The 14,088-nt window shown below is 47.1% G+C and overlaps 1 protein-coding gene across 6 annotated transcripts in view; it reads left to right on the forward strand.

Moving 5' to 3' along the window:
- Window positions 1–14,088, forward strand: part of LOC108934017 (microtubule-associated protein 4-like) — a 62,042-nt gene that overhangs the window by 37,760 nt on the left and 10,194 nt on the right. For 4 of the 6 annotated variants that reach the window (XM_029253814.1, XM_029253815.1, XM_029253816.1 and 1 more), the window contains 8 exons: window positions 3,236–3,783; window positions 4,580–4,810; window positions 5,637–5,823; window positions 6,188–6,250; window positions 6,699–6,943; window positions 7,984–8,055; window positions 10,348–10,440; window positions 13,868–13,949. In XM_029253814.1, the coding sequence (XP_029109647.1) occupies window positions 3,236–3,783; window positions 4,580–4,810; window positions 5,637–5,823; window positions 6,188–6,250; window positions 6,699–6,943; window positions 7,984–8,055; window positions 10,348–10,440; window positions 13,868–13,949 (1,521 nt within the window). The remainder of the gene's footprint in view (window positions 1–3,235; window positions 3,784–4,579; window positions 4,811–5,636; window positions 5,824–6,187; window positions 6,251–6,698; window positions 6,944–7,983; window positions 8,056–10,347; window positions 10,441–13,867; window positions 13,950–14,088) is intronic. The other 2 variants (XM_029253817.1, XM_029253818.1) reach the window with 2 other exon arrangements.

Here is a 14,088-nt window from a genome sequence, read left to right on the forward strand (position 1 = left end):
ACTGGACCGGTTATGATCACAACCCCATGGATGGAGATGAACAGTCACGAACCAGAGCTACGAAATGCAAGAATGAATAGCTGTTACTTTCACTGATTGTTGCCCAACCGTAACTGATGTGCCAGGTGACCTTTTGGTGGCTCTGCCACAGTTTCGTGAAAAGGCCGTCAACGCTTCCTTTTACAAACCCCACCGTAGAGTCCTTTTTTTTCCACTCGGCACATTTTGTTTTGGCTTCAGTGCTGCTGTTTTTCTCTCGTGGCCTGTCTGCTCCACAAGGCCCCTTATTGTCCGCCTTCCTCGTGTCTCCGTCCGCGGCCCTGTCTCCTGTCTCCTCGGCTCTCGAGCTCATCCTGCCCCCATCTGTTTCTGAGGCAGAACAAACCAGGGTTATGTAAAGAGTGGCAGCCAACAATGTGCTTTTCTGTCAGCTCAAGGCTTGTCATTTTCTGTCTGCCACACACTCATTAGACCCCCACCCCAATATTCACTCCCTTTCCCTGGCCTCTCCACACTAATCTCCTTTCTCTCACTGCTCTTGGTTCTCGTAAACAACCAGAAACGATTAATGCAAAGCAAGGGACTCTATAGAAACGAATGAGATATGAAAAGAGGTGGTTGGCTGTGCTGCAGCCTCAAAGTCGAGAAAAGTGTGAAAGTCAAAGTCGAAGCTGCCCTCCAGGACAGACTTCCCCGTTTATTCTGCTTGAATTATCATCTCTTTTTTTTCAGAATCAGAATCTGATATATTTGGCCAAGTATGCACACACACATAGGGAATTTGGCTTCGCTTCCCAAAGGCTCATAGTGTAGAGTAGGCAAAAAAAGCACAACACACATATACAGACATATGAACATATATATATATATATATACGTACAGCAAGTGCAGGGATGGGAGGGAGAAAATAATGAGGGAGGGAGTAAGCAAGAGGGAGAAAGTATTGCAGAGACTAACAACAATCAGCTGTTCATGGACATGACAGCGTGGGGAAAGAAGCTGTTTCTCTATCTGGTTGTTTTGGCGCACAGTGATGTGTAGCGCCTGCCGGATAGGAGACGTTTGTCCCCCGCCGTCAACGTTTACGTCGACGTGTACATGTAGTCATTTAGCAGACACTTTTCTCCAAAGCGACGTACGTCTCAGAGAACAATGCAGAGTGCATCACGTGTGCGCAACACCCGTCTCTCAGAGTGAGACGTGAAAACATTCCGGCCGTACATCTGATGACGTCTTTCGCCGCACGGTGGTTTGTCTGCGAGAACAAGCAGTGTGACACCGACCTCACGTCGCCGACCCGTGACACTGCAGAAAGCAGGAACACGGCAAGGCGCCTCTTCCGCCCGCGGCGCGTGAGCGTCTCACGCGGCGAAGCGAAAGAGGCCTTCGTTCTTTATGTTGAGTCTCTAAGTGTGTTTTCTTGAACGTGGTGTTGCTGATGATGGCACAATGTAAGTTGTATTGAAATGCTCTAGAGAAAATTTCATGCTTTAATTTTTTGCAGATATAATAACCCAAAATGGTAAATTTTGGTGTGTTATTCTTCGAAGGTACGACGAGGTGCAGGGTGTGTTTGTAGAGTGTGCTGTGTTTTCAGCTCACAGCTTTTGGTACACAGGCAGTGAAAACTTGGAGTGGCTGGTTAAGATCAAGTCAGTTATTCCTGCTATTGTCACTCCTTTCGCTTCAGAGAAAGCTGGATATAAGCAATTATTCAGTGCTTCTTTGCCAAGTTTTTGCCAAGTCCGTCAGTGACTGCCTAGCTCACGTGGAGTGACTACCGATGCTGTTACACATCTTTTTAGCAGGAGAATAACTGTCTGAAAGTTGTCTTACCAAACCTTGCTTAGAATTTCCTTTTCGTAATATTCCCTCAATATTTGCTCTGATGCTCAACAGTATATATGTCTGTTATGTTGACTTATGAGCTGAATATGAATGAGTGAAGTTATAATGTGCTAACATATGTCATAAGTACACTGTAACTACTACAAGAATGATTTCATACTTTTCATCTTGGTAAATATAAGCATAATTGACATGAATTTGTGTTCGCTTAGGTACATAAATCACTCCTCTTTTGTTGACGCTAACTTTCAGTGGAAAGAACCACATTTTGCACTGAAATGCAGAAGCTACTGTGCTCCAGATTGTTCGCAATCCTCTGGTGAAGTCGATGAGTGTCGGGTTTAAAAGACGGCCCCTCAGACTAAGAGTGCTTTGAGCCGTTGGCAGGTCAGTGAGCTTTGGGTTAGGTGGCCAAACCGAGTGTTCCAGATGGTCCTCGCCGTGCTGGGAGTTTTCCATATATGTTGAAGACAGCTCGCCATTGGAGCACGACTGCTAGATGTGTCAGTGGGAGATGCGCTGGCTTTCCTGTGGTGGTGTGGCGCTGGCTACATTCAAGAAGAGGGTGTGTGTGTGGAGAGTGTGTGCAGGCGGAGTAGTGTGTATGGGTGGTGTGTCTTGAATTTAGGAACAGCCCGTGTGGGATTCAGTGATGGACCCAAAGGTCACAGGTTGAAATCCCACCTCCAGCTCTAGTACCCTTGTCAAGGTACTTACCCTAAATTGCTCCAGTGAATGGGTAAATAATTGTAAGTACCTTAACATTGCAGGTCGCTTTGGAGAACATTGTCTGTCTAAACCGCTTGTCCCATACGGGGTCGCGGGGAGCCAGAGGCTAACCTGGCAACACAGGGCGTAAGGCTGGAGGGGGAAGGGACACACCCAGGACGGGACGCCAGTCCGTCGCAAGGCACCCCAAGCGGGCCTCAAATCCCAGACCCACCGGAGAGCAGAACCCGGTTCAACCCACTGCGCCACCGTGCCCCCCCACCGCTTTGGAGAAGAGCATCAGATTAATGAATAAATGTAAATTCATGCAAAATCCATGTTGATTTAATTGGCATCACTTTTATGGAGCTCTCTCTTTGACGGACCCTTCAACACCTTTGATTAATCTTCACCGCAGTGACTTTTTTATGACTCCTGCTTTACTGTTGATTACAGAAGCTGCTTGAAAAACCTGGATAGCAGTGTGTGGTACGTTGCTTAAGAAATAATTTCAGAACAGCTGGTAGGGCAGCTTCAGATTTCAAGGTTAGTGAAATACTGAGCTTATGCAGATGAGTAGCCTTGTTGAGCATTCAGGCCGTTGCTGAAATTTTATTAGCTGAGCAGCCTTTGAATGATGAATTTGATCCATGCTCACAGTATTTGCTCCACTTCACAGTGCAACCTGAGAAGGCTGACACGTTTGAGAAGACAGACAACTCCCAGATGGTGGAGAAGATCGATGCTTTGGAAAAGATGGACAAGCCAGAGAAGACAGACAAGCCAGAGAAAGTGGATAAATCAGAAAAGATTGATAAGGATGAAAATAGCAACAAGGTAGAAAAGGTGGAAAAATCAGATCAAATAGAAAAGCTGGACAAGGAGAAGGAGAAGATGGCAGAGAAAGTAGAAAAAGACAAGGAAAAGGTGGACATGGCAGAAAAAGTGGAGAAAGAAAAGGAGAAGATTGACAAGGCCGAAAAGATGGACAAAGAGAAGACTGACAAGACGGAAAAGGTGGACAAAGGCAAGGAGAAGATGGACAAGAAGGAGAAGCCAAATAAAGCTGAGAAAGCAAGGAAGGCGGATAGTAGTGAAAAGCCGGACAAAACGGCAAAAGTGGAGAAAGCAGAGAAAGCCGTGAAGGAGCCTGGGAAAACGGCCCTCGCCAACGGGACCGGTGCGGCTCCTGGCAAGGGCCTGTCTGCTGCAGACAAGAAGGCCAAGGTAGGCGGCAGCGTAAGGGTCCCGTCGGCATCACCCATTGCTTTGCAGGCTTCCGTTGCTTCTGATGCTCAGGGTGTGTGGATGACCTCAGTGAGAGGAAGGTAGAGCAAGTCTGTGGAAAAGGAGGGTACATCTGAGACTGTTCACTGCTGTCTGATTCAAAGCCAATGAAGGCATTAAAGGACTCGACAGACACAGCTGTTATTGTTCTCAGTGAAAGTTGGGATAGTGTGGCTGGTTTTGGGGTGAAGGCACGGGATAGCGGGGCTTTGAAAGCAAAAAAGGGTTTATTAGAAACCCAAACAAATTAAACAAGCCCTTCTGGGCACTAAGACAAGAACCAAACTCAAGGCAAACCAGCCTCTCATGGGGTCAGGCTCTCAGCCTCTTCTTCCTCAAACCATCGCTCCTGGAGTCTTCGGGCCAGCTGCCTTCATAGTCCGTGGAGTTGGTCCTTCAGGACCGGCAGCTGGCCGTCATCATTCAGTTAGGCCAGGGGCAGGTCCATGGGAGCTGTCCATCCCAGTGCTCCCGCCTCCTGCCCTGGGTTGGACCACCCACCATCTCACATCAGGTTCTCAAAACCAGTTCAAGCTGAATGTGTGTATGAGTGTGCTGCTGGGCGAATGTGTAGACAGTAGTGTCCAAACTCGCCTGTGGTTGGCTCGTGCTTCTGTTTATGATTTATGCTGCTTCTGCTGCTTTGTCCTCCTGCCATTGTTGCCTGGATTTGCAATTTTCTTTCTCCCACCCTCGTTTCTCCCCCCATTTTTTGGGTTTGCTCTCCATCCCATAGCCAACTACTGGGTTGACCAAAGCGACCTCCGCCAAAACGCGGCCGAACTCGCTGTCCACAGGGGACGCCACCCCAAAAGGCCCACCCCCTGCCTCCAACTCCTCCTCTGCTACCCTTAACAAAAAAAGCCCCGTTTCCAAGGCAACTACCCCTACCACTGGCACCAAGCGGCCAGGGCCCACTGCCAACCGCTCTCTCTCTGCCACAGAACCCCGTGAGGTCAAGGCCAAGGTGAGTCACCCCCCCACCCCACCGGCAGCGTCCTCTTTGGTCACAGCTCTCATCTTTCTTCAGTACCTTCATTCTCCTGTGAACCCAATGTCCGATTGGTCTCGTGGTCTCATTCTCCTTCAAGTCCCTATTACCTCCTCAAGCCCTCCGCTTCTGTCTTTTTGATAGTACCCTGTTGTCCTGGTTATTGGATTCCAGCGTCTCTCAGTTCATTCGCCACACTCTAACTTTCACTTTCAGCCAACTCTGAAACGCAGCTGTCTGGCCTCCCATGTGGTGTCCGGTATTTACTGTGGTTGAGGGTTTTTTCTGCTTTCAGACAAGGCCCCGGTTTTTTTTTTTTAAATTGATAACAGATTCCTCCTCTGTGAACATCAATAATTCCTTCAGGTTGGTGGTTTTTAACTGTGAAACATGAAACTTAAGAACGTTTACATTGAAATATGTGAATCTGATACAACAAAGACTCATTCATAACACGGTCCAAAATGTTGGACCTCATTGCCTGCAGCATACCGGGTCTACACTGTATTTTACCTCACTAAGCTGGAGGTAAAGGATACCGCCAGGAGTTGTCAGCTGTCTCCCTCTGTCGGTAACAGTGTGTAGCTCTGTAGTATGTGGATCCGCACACACACACACACACACACACACACACACACACACACACACACACACACACACACACACAAGCGCACTCACGCGCGCACACACAACATGCTGCTGCTCTGCCAGTCGTCCATCTGCTGCGTGTCTCAACTGCCCTCATGTCACACATTCCTCCCTGCTGCTTCTGCTGTCCATCGTCTTCCTTTTCTCTCCCTAGACAACCGACGGTCGCACCACAGAGAGGCTCCCCCCCGTGCCTAAAGCCAACGCAACCCCGCCAGCTCGAGCCTCTGTCACAAAGAATGGCTCCCCCACCACGGCTGCCGCTAAACCAGCAGGGGCCCCCCGCGCCACCCCGGTGCCCCGTACCTCCACCAGCGCTCCTTCGCTGCGACGCACAACACGTAAGTTCTCGTCTCGCTGTGTCTCTCCGTCGGCGTTGGCAACGTAGTCGTTGTCCGCGGCTCGGTCAGTGGACACGTGTGCTCTGTTTCATTTCTGCTCTTAATGAACGATGATCGTGAATTGGTTTAAGTAGTGTTGTAGAGAGCAGGTAGTGAAGACCTGGTCTCCTAATCTGAGGGCTACTGCTGTAAGTCCCAGGATGGGAAGCAGTTCCTTCCGGTAAAACACCCTACTCTAACATGATGAGACACGTAAGGGTGCTCCGGGTGAAATCATTAGTTGAGCAAAATATGACATTCATGTGAGCGCAAAAGGTCCGCAGAGCTCTCAGTGCAGATGATTCCTGTCTTCTGGTTCACGCAGCGGCCAAGAGTGAGAGCAAAGCAGGCGAGGCGAAGAAGCCCAGCACACTGAAGACGACCACTGGTAGGGCGCCAGTCTTGTGTGTCGTCTCGCGTCGTCCTCTCCTCCTATATCTGCATGGCGAAGAGATTTTTTGGTACAAAGCTCAAAGTCATGTTGGCAATGCGAAGTCACTGGTGTGAGGGGAGGAGGCAGCTATGACAGCGTGAAGGCTGAAGGAACGGGATCGCTCTCGACAGGTCCGGACGCGAGCGTCATCAGTTTTTCGGCCGATGGGCACATTCGCTAGTCATCAGTTTCACATCCTGCTGACTCCCTCGGGATCCGCATGTGAAGAGCACTGGAGGGGCCATCTTTCATAACTTTTGCGAGTTTTCAAACATGCCCTGCACGTGGTGCCACTGATGGCGACGTGTGATGTTTTTGTTTTTTTTTTGGAAGAGGGCCATGAAAGATCTGTCAGGAAGTGTTAGGGTGTGAGTGCCGCTGCTGTCTGTGTCTCACCCTCCAGACTCCAGTCGCCCACGGACCACTCCGACCCGGACGTCCTCCACCGCCCCCGGCACCCCTGGGGCCGCCCCCGGTAGCACCAAGCCCGCCGTATCCAACGCGGCCGTGCCAGAGCGGAAACCCCCGGTGCCCCGCGCTCCTCGGGCAGCACCCCGGCCCGGCACGGCCCCTCCGCCTGATATCAAGAACGTCCGCTCCAAGATCGGCTCCACGGACAACATGAAGCATCAGCCTGGAGGGGGCAAGGTGCGAACACCTGGCACTTGATTCTTAATTTCCAAGGCCCGGAGTTTTAGTCGGATATGAAGTGAACTCCGTAGCCCTTAGCCTGCGAAGGGTACAAACTCTCACTTTGTCCTGCACTCTCCCTGCACCTTACAAACGGGTGCTTTTCACATACCGTTACTCCTGAGCTTTATTAAGCGAGCTGTGAATGTGCCTGAGATGAGCAGAATTGGTGTTTGACTTTAACGCAGATGGACTTAACTCCTGCAATACTCGCTAACCCATTAATCCATTTCGAAACTCACTCGTCTAGATGCTGTCACTTGAGCGTCACTTTCTGTACCCAAGTCTCCCTTCAGGGTTCAGTGGTTATGCTCACGGTTTTATCCTTTAGTAGTTCTCCAGGGGTCATCTGAGCCCGTAAACAGTTCCCAGGCTGATGAATATTGACAAAAAACCCCAACAGTTACAGTCAGTTAAGAAACACTTTAACTTCCAGGTTTCCTTTGCTCTACTTCCTCTGGTTTTCTTCTCAGGGGTAAAAATGCCCCATCATACTGATCTGCCATCAACTGCTTGTCCAATAGGCTTCATCCCTAGATGCTCCTAGGTAGTACCCACGTAGTACGTACTGTCAGCACCTCCTGTGTGTCGGCTCGCTTTCTTGGTCTGTCTCTCACGCTCCCCCATGCTTCACCTCCTCCTTTAAGATAACTAAGTAACACGCAAAAACCTGCCTCTGTGGCTGAGAGCTTCCTTTCGCCTCCTCTTGTTTCTTCTTGCCCTTCGTTCCTCTCCCTTTGGCACATCAGCGGCGGTCTTCTTCTGCAAAAGAGCTGCATTTGCGATCCTGCGGTTCCTGTTGTTTTGTGTGAAGTATAGTGACGTTGGACATGTGTTGCTTGACAGCGCTCCTACACTCCTGCGTTTATCCTCTCGGTCCCCTCGAAGCGCTGCCCTTTGCATAGCAAGATATTTGTATGAAACCCCATTCTCCAACTTGCCCCTCATCCCCACTCCTAGAAGTGGAGTATTTACCCTGGGGGTGATTGTCTCTCCAGGTGTCCACATCACAGGGCAGAACTGACACCCTGGCAAAAGGCTCCCTCTGCAAAGAGACCAGCCAGGGCAAAGTGAGTCCATCCCATCATCACTATTGTCTCCCTCTATGTCTTCTTCTTTCTCTCTCCTCCTTCACTTTCTTGCTCTGTCTCTGCTCTTTCTCTGTCTTGTCTCCTCTGTCCTCCGTCCCCCTTACATTGCCCTGTTACTTTCTTGTTCCTTCTCCTCTATTACATATTGATTTTGTTGATAATGCAGGTGAGTCTCTGCACAACAAACCCAGCAGCTGAGTGTCACCAAGTGTTTTGTGAGGCATTTCAATTCTCCAGTTCCCTCAGCCTCTGCACTCAGTTTCCTTGTGCCATTTATTCCGTTTGGTTGAGTTGAAGCACATTAATTTGCTGAAGTGTGGGCCGTCTTGTGGGCCGTCTTGTGGGCCATGACCCGCTGCCTTGATTCTGAACTCCTGGAGAGCCAGCAGTCCACCGTGAAACTTGGCCGTTACAGAGTTCAATGCACAACCACGGCGCTGAGTGGGCCCAAACCATGCGCGGAGGAAGATTTCAGTGTGACAGTAGCCGCAAATGCCACTACTGATGCGTGTTGACCCTACAGTATCAGCTGAAGCATACACGTGTCATGTGCGCACCCTTGTCCTGCATGAGGGTGCAATGTCCCTTGGGGCAGAGCTCTCCGAAAACGCTGACTCGCTCGACTCTGGTTTGGTGACAGCGCCACCTGTGGGTGTTTGGTAGGTTGGTGGTACTGAGGTATCTAGGTACAGCCTTTATATTGTTCGTGATTCTGAGATTATTAGTGTGCATGGAAAAGGGTGGCAATGCCTTCTCCTTGTTCAGAATTTGCATTCTAGCCTGTGTTTCAGTTACATCTGCAGACATTAACATTTATATTTATTCGGCGCTTTTCTCCAAAGCGACAAACATCTCATAGAAAATACAATGTGTTCAATACATTAGGAGAAAGAGACATCTAGATGCAGACTTGTGATTCTTAAGTACAGTTAGTTTGTTTCTTTCCACCAAATGAACCAACGTTCATCACACAAGTAGGTATATAACACTTTATCTGAGTATCGACGATTCCTTACTAGTAATTTTTATCTATATATATATATAACACACACACACACACATTTTCAGAACCGCTTGTCCCTTACGGGGTCACGGGGAACCGGAGCCTACCCGGCAACACAGGGCGTAAGGCCAGAGGGGGAAGGGGACACACCCAGGACGGGACGCTAGTCCGCCGCAAGGCACCCCAAGCGGGACTCGAACCCCAGACCCACCGGACAGCAGGACTGCGGTCCAACCCACTGCACCACCGCACCCCGACTATATATATAAACATTTATGTTAAATTACAGGAGTAGCTGCATAAAGGTTTATCCGTTGTTTAACAGGCATGATCTCAAAGTTGTAGAGCATGAACATTTACACATTACATGAACTTAGTAGATCATGGTCGTTGTGAGTCCAGAAGAGGTGAGTTTTAAGACCCTTTTTAAATGTGGACAGAGATTCAGCAGTTCTGAGTGAGTTCAAAGGCAATCCTATGTTTGTGTTAATGTTCTGGTTTTTCTCACTCTGTGGACCGGTATCAGTAGTCAAAGTGCTGTAACGTAATGAAGAATGTGTGTGATAATTGTACTTTTGCCAAGTTCAGCGATGAGGGGTGAGTCATGGCATTGGTTGTGCTAATGTAAGCATGACATGCAGTATTCAAAGCTAGATAGACAGTTGTAGTTAGAACTGTAATAAGATTGTGACTTGGTTAACATTTCTAACAGTAATACACTATACTGTGTGAGCAGTATAGACTTTTCATCAAAAATTGTGACTGCTCTCTCAGAAAACTTAGTCCACTTCCACCAAATTCCCCAGAACATCTCAAGAGAAGCTACTCTAGTGGTTCTAGCAGAGCGCTAGGAGACCACAGGAGGAGACCAGCCTAGGAGACCACAGTAGGAGACCACCCTAGGAGACTACAGTTGGAGTCTGAATTATACCCAGGGGGCCACGGAAAGACTCTTGAAGTGTGTTTCATGGCTCTTGAGTCACAGTGGAAAGACCAGCCTCTTTCTTTCTCCTGTAAGAGCTAGCAGGGGATATGAAACTACATGTTTCACTCAAAATGACATTAGTTCCTGCCACCTTGAGGTAGTTGTAATAAATACAAATGGTTTTAGAATTCGAAATGGAATTCATCTACACAAAGGCTGACTCGAGATCATAGGACTGATGCTTTAACTCCTTGTAGAAGCTTCTGCTGACCCCTTAGATCCCTGGCTTCTAAACCTGGCACGGTGGTGACCCTGTCCTTTCTGCTGTTGTTCTGTGTTGCAGGTCCAAATAGTGAGCAAAAAGCTGGACTTCAGCCATGTCACGTCTCGCTGTGGTTCCAAGGACAATATCAAACATGTGCCAGGAGGAGGGCATGTAAGTACATGTCTTGACCTTATGAGCCTAATGCAGCAGACATCAGGACAGAGATCACAGTGGAGATCTCACCTGATAGATATCACGGAAAACACCTCAGGTCAGAGATCTCATGGACCAATTACTTCCCTAAAACAACAGGATGGCAGTATCGTTTGCAAGGGTGCACACTTTGCGGGGTGCGGTGGCGCAGTGGGTTGGACCGCAGTCCTGCTCTCCTGTGGGTCTGGGGTTCGAGTCCCGCTTGGGGTGCCTTGCGACGGACTGGTGTCCCGTCCTGGGTGTGTCCCCTCCCCCTCTGGCCTTACGCCCTGTGTTACCGGGTAGGCTCTGGTTCCCCGTGACCCCGTATGGGACAAGTGGTTCTGAAAATGTGTGGGTGCACACTTTGACTATTTTTCTTTTTAAAAAAAAACCACACATAAAACTAAAAGTACACGTACACACACACACACACACACACACACACACACACACACACACACACACACACACACACACTTTCAGAACCGCTCATCCCTTACGGGGTCACGGGGAACCGGAGCCTACCCGGCAACACAGGGCGTAAGGCCGGAGGGGGAAGGGGACGCACCCAGGACGGGACGCCAGTCCGTCACAAGGCACCCCCAAGCGGGACTCGAACCCCAGACCCACCGGAGAGTAGGACTGCGGTCCAACCCACTGCGCCACCGCACCCCCAAAACTAAAAGTACTTTTCTAGAAATTTTCTTGTGTAAAAAAATAGAAAAGTAAAAGTAAAAAAATGCCGGGTCATAAATTACTAAGATCTCAAGTTCATTTTGTTCAAATTAGGCTTTTTAATGTTCTGAGCCACTGGCAATGTTAGCAGCTTCAATATATAGTTTTAATTCTTGAAAATATATATCTGTACGTCTTTTCAGTAAATTAAATCTACTGTGCAAATATAATTTCTTAATTTATTTGATAAATAAAAGGCCGCAGTCCGCTAGGTGTTATTATTATCCATTATTTAGTTGTTGTTTTTGTCCATGATGACTTATAAGGTTAAGTTTTTAAACTAAGCTGCCTACAGTTTTTTACTCATTTGTGCAGCTGGAGCAGTTCAGTACAGAAACCCCTCTACTAACGTAAACTTGACTTACTTAAATCCGAATTTATGTTAAACATTTCAGGCATACACATTATTTATGGATAACGCTTACGCAAAACATCTGAAATATGTTAAGCGCAAGTTGGTGTAGCCACACAAGGCAGGAAGCCGCATCTTCTCAGTTCCCGCGTTTTGAGCCGTGAATGCATCTCCTCTCCTTAGCGTAGTGCTTTTTTCCCACATTTTTTACCCTTTTCATTATTCACAATGCCTGGTGGTAAACGTGCATTTGCAGGAAACAAGAAACATCTCGCAAGCATCCAGCAATCGATTTGGAGATGAAATTGGAAATAATAAGGAGTATGAAGGTGAACGAGATTATGGTCTATAGCACGGGAGCCAGGTTTAGCCGTATCAACTGTGAATACGAAAGTGAAGGATTCTGCACGTATAAAGGAGCACGTGAAAGGAACGGCTAGTATGAAAACAGCAGTAATAAGGAAGAAATGTCAAAGTGCAATAACTGAGGGGGGATCTGACTTATGTAACTTTTGACTTATGTAAGGGGTTGAAGAATACTCTATCTGCGTCGGTCAGGGGGTATCTGTATATGTGTCTCGATCAAGGGTTGTGCAGCAGGAGTACGTATTTGAACTCATGTCCTTTGAGTGCAAGGTGACTGCTCTCATTTCACTAACTGCAGCCCCCAAAGAAGAGTTATTTTCTTACTTTACAGTGTAGCTGGCACCATAATCCAAACTGTTTAACCATTTATACGGCAGGGTATTTACATGTAATTACATTTACATTTACATTTATTCATTTAGCAGACGCTTTTGTCCAAAGCGACGTACATCTCAGCAAAAGTACAATTACATGTATACTGGGGCAGTTCAGGGTATGTTGCTCAAAGCAGTGGTGGCAGGGGTGGGATTTGATCCAGCAGCCTTTAGGTAGCAAATCAATACCATCAACTGGTCCGCTACCAACTGCCCCATGATTGGAAAATGCAGAAACAAAGTAACATTGTCCACATAACTAGTGACTGAAAATGGCCAGTCAGTTCAGATACTTAGAATCCAAATAGTTATTTAGCTAGTAATTATATTGACGTGGTAATTTGGAACTAACAGAGCAATGGCTTAGTGTATCATGTTTTTAGGAGTGCACGTGGAACTCATGTACAGGACATTGCCATCCTTTGAGCGCCACAAATGACAGCGTGCGTGTGAAATGTGGTCAGTGTAGACGACACACGTGTAGTACAGTATACCTTATAGGTTGGATAACTCACATGTAACCAGGCTGCTGTTCCATTTGGATTAGTGCTGTGCCGGGGACTGTCCAGCTTCGCTGTACAACTAGGAGAATATTATCTTTATACTCAAAAGCTGTATGAAAAATTAAATCACAATAAATGCCAAATAAGCTCTTTTAATAGCTGGACAGCTGGTGGTGTAGTGGTCAGAGCTGCTGCCTTTGGGCCCAGATTTCAAATTTCAAACATCGAATTCCCCCTCCAGCTGTCGTACTCTTGAGCAAGGTACTTACCCTCAATTGCTCCAGTAAAACTACCCAGCTGTATAAATGGGTAAATAATTTTAAGTAGCTTAACATTGTAATTTACTTTGGAGAAAAGCATGACATAAATGAAGAAATTAAATTTATTTTATTGTGAAGCCCCGGAATGGATTCTGAATTATTGAACAGTCCAGTCTGACAGCAGAGGATCTGCTGATCTCTGGCTTCAGTGTGGGAGAATTCCTTATGTAAAGACTTTGATTTTTCAATTTTTCATTTTATCAGCAATTAAAAATTTATTTTTTTTATTGTTAATGTTATTCGAATTTCAGAGATGTTAGTATTCTAAGCACTGCTCTAAGTAGGTCATCCCACACTTCTCATGACTTAAACAGCAGTGCACTTCAGACCGCTTGTAACGTGAGCTAGCACTGTCGTCTCTTTTATTAAATGTGTCTTCGGTGCCTTCTTCCTGCCATCCCCTCGATAATTTGCGCTCCTCAGGGGAGACTGTGGTTTGGCTGGTTTACTCTTGGGCCAGATGCATTAACCTCGAAGTGTGTTGAATAAAGAGCTAGAATTGACTTTCATATAATCAATGTCATGTGCAAATGTAAGACACGTGTTGTTATACATCTTACAACCATTTGTATACATGAAAAGAAAAAGTTTAAAATCTTCTCAGAACAGAGCAAGCTATTGTACTGCAAATCACCAATGTCTTCATTTCATTCAAACTTAAGGAAGACATGGATTAAGTCTTAGCTCTTCTGATTGTGTTGTTATTTTCATATTTTCATGGTCTCAGTTGCAACTGTTCAATATGTATCGCAGATCCAGATACGCAACAAGAAGGTCGACTTGAGTAAGGTGACGTCAAAGTGTGGCTCCAAGGCCAATATCAAGCACAAGCCAGGTATTTATTACTGTCGTTATCGCTTTAACATTTTAATTGTTTATATGTGTGTGTGTGTGTGTGTGTGTGTGTGTGTGTGTGTGTGTGTGTGTGTGTGTGTGTGTGTGTGTGTGTGTGTGAATGTTTTTTGTATACTTAA

Source organism: Scleropages formosus, chromosome 7 (genome assembly GCF_900964775.1).
Source record: "Scleropages formosus chromosome 7, fSclFor1.1, whole genome shotgun sequence".
Taxonomy (NCBI): Eukaryota; Metazoa; Chordata; class Actinopteri; order Osteoglossiformes; family Osteoglossidae; genus Scleropages; species Scleropages formosus.